We start from the raw sequence: 9079 nt of genomic DNA, 5'->3' as shown, positions 1-9079 counted from the left end.
AGGGTAGACTGCACACTGGAGAACTAACTACAGGGTTGGGTAGCTGGGCCGCTGAAGAACTAACTACAGGTTATGGGTAGAGACTGGCCCGCGCGGACTAACTACAGTTGGATAGGCTGAGCCGCCGAGACATAACTAAACACGGTAGAGTACTAGGCCGCCGGACAACTACAGGATCATTGTAGCAGAGCCGCTGGAACTAAACGTACAGGTTTGGGTAGCCGGCCCGCTGCGACATAACTACAGGTTGGTAGAGCTGGTGTCCGCTGGAACATAACTACAGGTTTGGGTAGTGACATCTGGCTAACAAGAGAGAAGCAGAAACCACTGCAGAATGCACCAAAACACATTTAAGGAAAAAATAAAAAAATTTATTGTCCCAAAACCTTGGGGAATTTCTGCTGGGGGTTGGTACAATATGTAAATGTCCACTCCCGTCCACACATGACCAAAGACTCTGAAACACCTGGTTGATGTTGATGGACCGGAGACGACATTATAAGATCCAGAGGAAGGCTACAGAAGGAGTCTTGAAACACAATTCAGAGGTGGTTTGAGATGAAATGACAACCCAAAACAACCAATGAAACCAGGAAACTCCTATCATCTCTCCCTCCCGCTTATTCCCCTCTCTCCGCACCCCTTGTCCATCCCCTCTCTCCTTCCTCCCCCCTCTTTCTCCCTCCCCCTTATCCACCTCTTTTCTTCCCCCTGCCACCACTTCTCTACCCATCCTGTACTCACCTACCCAAGGATATTCAACGAGGTGTCCATCCCTTGTCACCAAATGACGTATAGGTATCTAAAACCCGGCACAGCTGGCTTCCTGACAGCGCCTGAGGGAAGCTGATCCACCTGAAGACTGATAGTCCGACCAGAGTGCTTCCTGGGGTCTAGAACCAGCTATGGGGAAGCATGACGGGGTTATCACAACTACTGCTGCACGATAGACATCATGCAGGGGTTGACTGTGTATAGTGCTACTTACAGGTGTTACTCAATACCCCAGAGTTCAGCGTTCGAAGCACATGCACCTGAGCCCATCAGAGGGGGTCAGTCTGTCCTGTAACTCCACACTAACTTGCCCGCCCCCCCCCCCCCCCCCCCCCCTCCTCAGCCATCAAGAGCGGTCAGCCGTCTGTACATCCACTAACTTGCCCCCCCTCCTCCCACTCAAACGAAAACGAAATAAAGGGAAAAGCCATTCTATCCGAACATAGCCAGCCCTGATGGACCTAACAGAGACCAGTGATAAGGGGCTGCTTTGTAACAAGAAGAGAAAACATCGGAAATGACTTTTATATGGTGAGTTGTACAACGACTCAGAGAGGAGTACAAACTGCGGACCATCGAAAGTACGCTCACTCGCTCACTCACTCACTCACTCACTCACATCACTCACTCACAGGCAGACAAACACAACCACTTATTGTTCTTTGTGTTTTCATTGTTGATTAAGATAACTAAAATAAATAAACTATTCTATATCATCTCTTCTCCTCACCTCCCTCTCTTCTCTCTCCATCCCTCCCTCTCGTCTTCTCTCCTCCGCTCCCTCTCCCCTCTCTTTCTTCTCCTCCCCATCCCTTCCTCATTCGCTCTCCTCCCTCCCTCCTCTCCATTCCTCTCTCCATCCCTCCCTCGTCTCATTTCGTCTCCTCCCTCCTCCCTACCTCTTCGCTCGCCTCCCATCAAACCCGCACGCCACTCCTCTTTCGCCTCTCACTCCACTCCTCCTACCCTCCACCCCTCCGCCTATCCTCCTTCTCATTGCCACCCATCCTTCATCCATCCATCCTCCCCTTCCCGCCTCTTACGTCATTCGCTCGCCTCACCCCCCTTCCCCCTTCACCCAATACAAATCAAAGCCTATACCTCCCCATAAACTCCCTCTCCCTGCCTTTTCTCTTAATCGCTCTCACTCAACCTCCCCACTCTTAGTCCTCTCCTCCCTCCCCTCGCCTGTTCGCTCTCCCTCCCCCTCACCACCTTTCCCTCCGCCCACCTCCTCGGTTCTTGTAGGTCGCTTCTCCTTCGCCTGCCCGGCGCCAGCCCGGTCCCTCCCTCGCGCGGCCTGCTGCGCGTCTGGCGGCGTGTGCCCTCCTCCCTCGGTGTCTTGTGCGGGCTGTTGCGCTGCAACGCGCGGTGCGGCCTCGGCTCTTCTATTCGCTTCTCCTCCCTCGAGCGCGTCGGCGGCGGTCGGCCCTCTATATCGCTCTCCTCACCCTCGGCCGCCCGCCGGTCGCCTCTCTTTCGCTCTCCTCCTCCCTCCTGACACTGCCGGCCGACCCGAGCTCTTTCGCTCTCGTGCCCTTCCTCCCCCCTGCGCGGCGGGCCCACCCCTCTTTCGCTCTCACTCCCTCGCCTCACCCCTCCGGAGGGCGCGCCACGCGGTGCGGGTGTAGCGCTCTCCTCCGTACCGCGCCTACCGCCTGCTACTTTCGCTCTCCTCCCTCGGGACCCCCTCTCTCTTCGAGCTCGCCTCCCTCCCTCCGGCGCTGGGGCTTCTTTCGCTACCTCCTCCCTCGCCTTCCCTCCCCTGCTGCTTCGCTCGGTCCTCCTCAGCCATCGGCGCGTGCGTCGTGTGCGTCGGGGCGTCCCTCGACACCTCCCTCCCTTCTCTTCTCTTGCTCTCACCTCAACTCCTATCTTTCTCTCATCCTCACCACCTCCCTCTCTTCTCTGTCATCTCCCCCTCATTCACTCTCCCCTTCCCTCCCATCTCTACGACTCTACCATCCCTCCGCCTCTCTCTTATCGCTCTCCTCCCTCCACTCCCTTATCCTACTCTCCGCTCCCTCCTTCTTCGCTCTCCTCCCTCCCTACCCCTCTCTTTAACGCCTCTCCTCCCTCCCTCCCTCTCTTTCGCTCTCTCCCTCCCTCCCTCCCTCTCTCCTCCTCTCTTCCCTCCTCCCTCCTCTCTTTCCTCTCCTCCCCCTCTCTTCTCTGCTCTCCTCCCTCCCTCTCTTTCGCTCTTCTGCTCTGCCTCTTCCACTCTTCGTTTTCGCTCTCTTCTACCTCTCGGCGCCTCGCTTCATCAGCGTCTTTCCCCCTCCCTCCCTCTGCTTTCGGCTGCAGCGCTCCCTCCCTCCGTCGCTCTTCGCTGCGCCGTGCCCTCCCTCTCTATTGTCGCTCTCCTCCCTCCCTCCTCTGCGTGCTTGTCGCGTCTCCTGTCGCTGCCGTGCCCTCCACTGCTTCGCGTGTCGCCTGCCCTGCCCTCTCCCCCTTCTCCTCTCCTCTCCTCCCTTCTCCTCTACGCCTCTCTTTCGCTCTGCCTCCCATCGCCTCCCTCTCTTTCGCCTCCCCCTCTTCGCTCTCCTCCCCTCCTACTTCTGTTCGCTCTCCTCCCTCCCTCGCCTCTGCGTGGGCCGCTCTCCTCGCCTCCCTCCCTCTCGTTTCGCTCTCCTCCCTCCCTCCCTCTGCTGTTCGCTCTCCTCCCATCCCTCACCTCTCTCTTCCGCTCTCCTCCCTCCTCCCTCTCTCTCGTCTCTCTCCCTCCCTCCCTCTCTTATCGCTCTACCTCCCTACCTCTCTGTCGCATCTCCTCTCCTCCCGCTCTTTCGCTTCTCCTCTCTTTCTTCTTTCTTCCTCCCTCTCTTTCTCTCTCTCCTCCCCTCTCTGTAGCTCTCATCCCTCTTCGTCTCGTCTCTCTCCTCCCTCTCTCTCTTCTGTGTCCCAGGGTCAGTTTAACTTTGTTGAGGTGATCATTAAGCCTCTGGACTATGGAAGTAACCTGGTCACCCTGCAGTGCAAGAAAGGTGAGAGGGAGGGAAGGAGAGAAGGTATGAATAAATGAGATGAATAACAAGGACTAAGAGAGATATAGATATATATATATATATATATAATAAAGCAGGGAGCCAAGGGGGATGTTCTAAAATCATAATTAAGTATTTGTTGAAGTGAAATGGACTGTTTTTTTGTTTTTTTCCCCTTCTCTTTCTCCATATCTCCCTCCGTCTCTCATCACTCCCTCTACTTCCTCACCTCTCTCCCCTCTCTCTCTCTCTCCTCTCTCCCCCCTCTCTCTCTCTCTGTCTCCATCCATCAGACCTGGAGGGTCTAGTTGATACCAGTGTAGTGAAGATAGTCTCAGACCAGAACCTTCCATTGCTGGTACGACAGATGGCCCTACACGCTAACGTGAGTCTCTCACCACACACACACACACACACACACACACACACACACACACACACACACACACACACACACACACAGAGAGAGAGAGTCCTAACTCATTTCTCTACCTGGACATTTAATTAAAGTTAATGTTTGCTGTTGATAACTGCATGCTGATTCAGCACACGCTGTCATGACTGTCTGTATGTCTCCCTGTGTGTTTCAGATGGCATCTCTGGTCCACCAGTACAGAGCAAACCCTTCTGATGCTTACGCCTCCAAGTGGCTGGCCAGACTACGACACATCAAGAGACTCAGGACAAGGGTGAGAAGACACACACACACACACACACACACACACACACACACACACACACACACACACACAGTGGAGAAACCTTTCTTTTGTATCTCTGCTTACTTGATGAGCTTTGATGAGAGTTACAGCACATCAGAGAACAAACCTCCGTTGAGGACTGACACACGTCAACATCAACCTGGAAAGTATTCAAATGAAAAAAAAGAAAAAAAGAAAATAACTTCTGTTAGATAAAAACGACATGCTAAAAACACATGTTCTGTACACAAAAAAGTACCCTGGTGATTACTGTGATTAGGAGACACATGTTTTACGCTACCTGGTGATTACTGTGATTAGGAGACACATGGTTTAAACAGTACCTGGTGATTACTGTGATTAGGAGAGACATGTTTACAGTAACCGTGGTGATTACTTGTGATTAGGAAACATGTTACAGTACCTGGTGATACTTGTATAGGAGACACATGTTACAGTACCTGTGATTACTGTATTAGGAGACACTGATGTTTTACAGTACCTGGTGCATTACTGTGATTAGAGAACACATGTTTACAGACCTGGTGGTAATTACTGTGATTAGGAGACACATGGTTTACAGTACCTGGTATTTACTGTGATTAGGAGACACATTTTTACAGTACCTGGTGATTACTGTGATTAGGAGACACATGCTTTACAGTACCTGGTGATTACTGGATTAGGAGAACACATGTTTACAGTACCTGGTGATTACTGTGATTAGGAGACACATTGTTTACGATACCTGGTGATTACTGTGATTAGGAGACACATGTTTACATGTACTCTGTGAATGTACTGGTGATTAGAGACACATGTACCAGTACCTGGTGATTACTGTGAGTTAGGAGACACATGTTTACAGTACTGGCTGGTGATTACTGGTGATTCTAGGATGAGACACATGTTTACAGTACCTGGTATGTGTAACTGTGATTAGGCAACAACATGTTCTACAGTACTGGTATAGCTGATGCTTAAGACACAGTTTACTTGGTGATTATTGTGAAGGAAACACATGTTTACAGTACCACTGGTGATTACTGGTGATTAGAGAACCACAGTTTACAACAGTACCGTGGTGATTACGGAAGTTGATTTAGGAAACACATGTTTACGTACGCTGGAAACTTCTTACGGAATGATTACGGAGACTCGACATGTTGTACAGTACCGTTGGGATTCACTGTGGATTAGGAAAATCACATGTTTACATATCCTGGTGATCTACTGTGATTAGGACAGACATGTAAGTCTTGGTGATTACAGGAAGTTGTAGTCCTAGGAAACACATTATTGACACTAAGTATCCTGAGGGTACGAATCTCACAGGAGAGTGATTTTGAGAGACACATGTTTACAGTAACCTGGTGTATAACTGCGGTGTTGATTAGGAAACACCGGGATTACTAACTGGAGTAGTGCTGACACCGATGGTTATTACTGGTGATTTTATGGGTAAAAACAACTTGTTTACAGCTTAATCTTGCTGGGACATGCAGGTATTTACTGTGATTAGGCAGAAAACTGTAACATACTGGTTGATTACTGCATTAGAAACACATGTTTACAGTACCTGGTCGATTTACTGTGATTTAGGAATACACATGTTTACCAGTCCTTCTGTTATGACAGAAAGTGATAATGGAAACATCAGTGTTTTACAGTATCTATGGACTAAACTGTGGGATTAACACCATGTTGATGTTAGGAAACACATTGTTTACAGGTGATCGCGTCTGGTGATTTACAGAAGTGATTAGGACAACTACATGTTTAACATGACTAACTAGCTGACCTGGGGTAGCAATTCCCAGGAATGGGTTCGGTTATGACGTAAACTGGGGACACCAGTGTGCTATGACTACTGGTGATTAGGGAACACAGTGTCTGTGCCCGCAAGACACTCACTCTAGTTATATATATGTCTGATTGTTTTTAAAAGTCGAATTTCAAGGACCATTCTTAACTAACCCTACATTCCCAACATGTTCATATCCGCACGAGGTCCCTACTGCTGAAATCAGACAGATTTTTACTCTGATTATGAACTAACTGCCTCGGAACAACCTGGTCTCCGATGCTTATCACTCCAATCTGCCGGGCATCGCACCAGCGCGCTGGACCGTTCTATGACTAACTCTCGGGACATCAAAAACACCTATGGTTCCCTCTCCTGTCGCCTCGCCTCCCTCTATGACCTTAATCTGGTCTATCCCATTCCCCTCATCGCATCCCTCCCTCTCTCCTCCCTACCCCCTCAGTAAGCCCGCGAGGAGATCCAGTCTCGTCCACCCCCGGTAATCTCTCTGACCCAGAGCCACTCCTCCCAGACTGCATGTAACAGTCCTTCCGACTTGTCAGTACAATGACTAAACTGGTGCGGCGACAACCAGCTGGTGGGAGGCTTTCCAGTATCACTGGACATTTCGACTCTCCGACATGAAGCTAGGAGAGCTGGTCTCGGACCACCAGTGGGGACGGATCTTTCACCGACTATGTACGTCTCTAGAGCTCCGGTGGGGAGAGCAACCCCCAGGCGGCGTTCCCAATGTCTGTTATACATAGTGCTATTACTAATATAGCGGTACTATCTGACACACACATACACACACACATGGCTCCCTGTTTAATATGTAAGTGTGCTCTACATGTTTTGACCGGGAGGTCACACCAATATGGACCGGCATGCGTCAACAGTAGTGCACTATATAGGCGAGTAGGGCAGCCATTTCACACAGCAGTATGCATCTCCCAATACATGGTCTCCACCATACTATGTAGGCTATGCTAGGATGTGGATTTATTGAAACGGATGACTAATTGGGGGTGACACCAGGTGTGTTCACGTTGTTATTATAATTGAATAGGTGATATTCTGATACTTGTTTCTCGGAGTGGAGGGTTACCGCCTGCTCAAGGCAGGACGTTGCCTCCCTCCACCACTAATTTCAAATGGAATTCAGGTTATTCTCCGGAAAGTGTGATTCCAATGGTTATCGGACAATCTGTCTCCAGCAGTGACTCCTACGTCAATACGCTGAGTCCTAGAGATCCTGGTGTTTATAACCAGGACAGACATTGACTTGGCCTTACTTCGTCGCTCTTCTCTTCCCCCTGATTACCCACACCTTGTTGAATAACTTCTTCTGCCTTTCTACCTCGATCGCTATGATTTGACGATGCTCTCCCAAGTATTCGTGTGTCTTACGACGATAAGGCACAAGCTGAGTGTACGGGCTATCTCGCTGCGACCGTGCTGGCGGCTGAATGTCTGAGCGCAGATCTCTGAAATGTAAGAGGGAATTGACATGAGCGAGTGACGTCGCTGCTCACTAACCGTCAGAGCGCTGCGGCTCTCGTATTGTCTTTTAGTAATGAGCGCGCGAGCGCGTGCGACGCGTAGTCGGATCGTGGGTTGCTCGGTCAAGTAGATGTCACTAAAAGTGTAGCGGACTAGGGTCCCATAGGCCTCTTCTAAACCAGGTATAAATGTCACTCATGAGATCAGCTGCGAAATCAAAAGGGAGATAAAAAGTAGGATAAGTGCGACTATTTTGACGTCAGAATGACCTCCCCCCTCCTCCGCGGCTCTTTCTAGTCGCCCCACAGCCGACGCACACCTTCCCTCCTTTCTCTCTTAACTCCCTCTCCTTTCATTTCCGCTCTCCCTCCTCTCCTTTTCATCGTCTCTCTTTCCTCCTGCTATAAAGGTCTCGCTGTTGCACAACCTCGCTCTCCTCAGCAGCGATCTCGCTTATCATCCCCTCTCTTCCTCCCATATCTCCTCCACTTTCGTTCCCTTTCTCTCCTCCCTCTTTCCTATATCTTACGCATTCCCTCTCGTCCTCCCTCGCCTTTCATCCCTCTCTCCTCCCTCTCCTTTCATCCCTCTCTCCTCCCTGCTCCTTTTAGTCCCCTCTTCCGCCTCATCCCCTCGGCTAAACCACTCAGAGGAGGAGAAGTATTGTGGTGAATTTTGAGACACAAGCCACGACAGTGTATAGAAGCTCTAGTGTCGGTACAGTTAGAGTAGGAACAAAGACAAATCCAAAGCCCCAGAAAGTGTCAGGTGAGTCACTCTTTCTGATATGATAGATGACACATGACACAGATGTTCCTTTTTACAGCATTATGTGAGGTATATGGAACAGAGCATCTTTTTTCAGTGAGTGGTAGGTATATTGCGTACAATGTGAATTGTGATGCCTGTGACAACAATATTATGTTGCCATGACAAGAAAGCTGTGTTGAATTATTAGTCATTTTACAAAGAATGTTGATTGTAATAAAATGTTAGCCCCCTTAGCCTTACGTTGAAACCTTATATATATCAATCAATGTAATGAATAAGAGTCACAGTGGTTAATTTGGGTTTTTTTCGACAGTTATGGTCCCACTAGACGTGCTGTGAGCGGTGTGTGAAATACGAAGTTGATCTTTTTCCGTTAGAGCCGCTGCTTATTTTGATTTATGATCTCGTTTTGCTGCTCTGATAATCAGCCATGCTCTGTCTTTCTACAACTCGCTCGCACTCTTGTTTAAAGGGTGGGATTTGGCTTATCTTAGCTTGCCTGGAGTTCCCCAGGTGGGCAGAGTCGCAGAGTTTCCGCCATA

General features: G+C 49.9%; 1 protein-coding gene and 1 long non-coding RNA gene across 2 annotated transcripts; one reads left to right on the top strand and one right to left on the bottom strand.

Moving 5' to 3' along the window:
- Positions 1 to 2005: 2005 nt before the first annotated feature.
- LOC139027213 (octapeptide-repeat protein T2-like) lies at positions 2006 to 2569 on the bottom strand (the record flags this gene model as incomplete). Its single annotated transcript, XM_070442359.1, has 2 exons — positions 2518 to 2569; positions 2006 to 2372 (listed from the first exon to the last, which is right to left on the bottom strand). Coding segments are annotated over exons 1-2 (419 nt in total), but the record flags the coding sequence as incomplete, so codon positions are not given.
- Positions 2570 to 3655: 1086 nt separating this feature from the next.
- On the top strand, positions 3656 to 4469 carry LOC112079532 (uncharacterized). The gene is made up of 3 exons (XR_002895969.2): positions 3656 to 3758; positions 4052 to 4143; positions 4349 to 4469. It is a non-coding gene; the product is annotated as an uncharacterized lncRNA (long non-coding RNA).
- The last annotated feature ends 4610 nt before the right edge of the window (positions 4470 to 9079 follow it).

This window comes from Salvelinus sp. IW2-2015, unplaced genomic scaffold (assembly GCF_002910315.2).
Source record: "Salvelinus sp. IW2-2015 unplaced genomic scaffold, ASM291031v2 Un_scaffold8366, whole genome shotgun sequence".
NCBI lineage: Eukaryota > Metazoa > Chordata > Actinopteri > Salmoniformes > Salmonidae > Salvelinus > Salvelinus sp. IW2-2015.
This window is presented reverse-complemented; position numbering and strand designations above follow the sequence as displayed.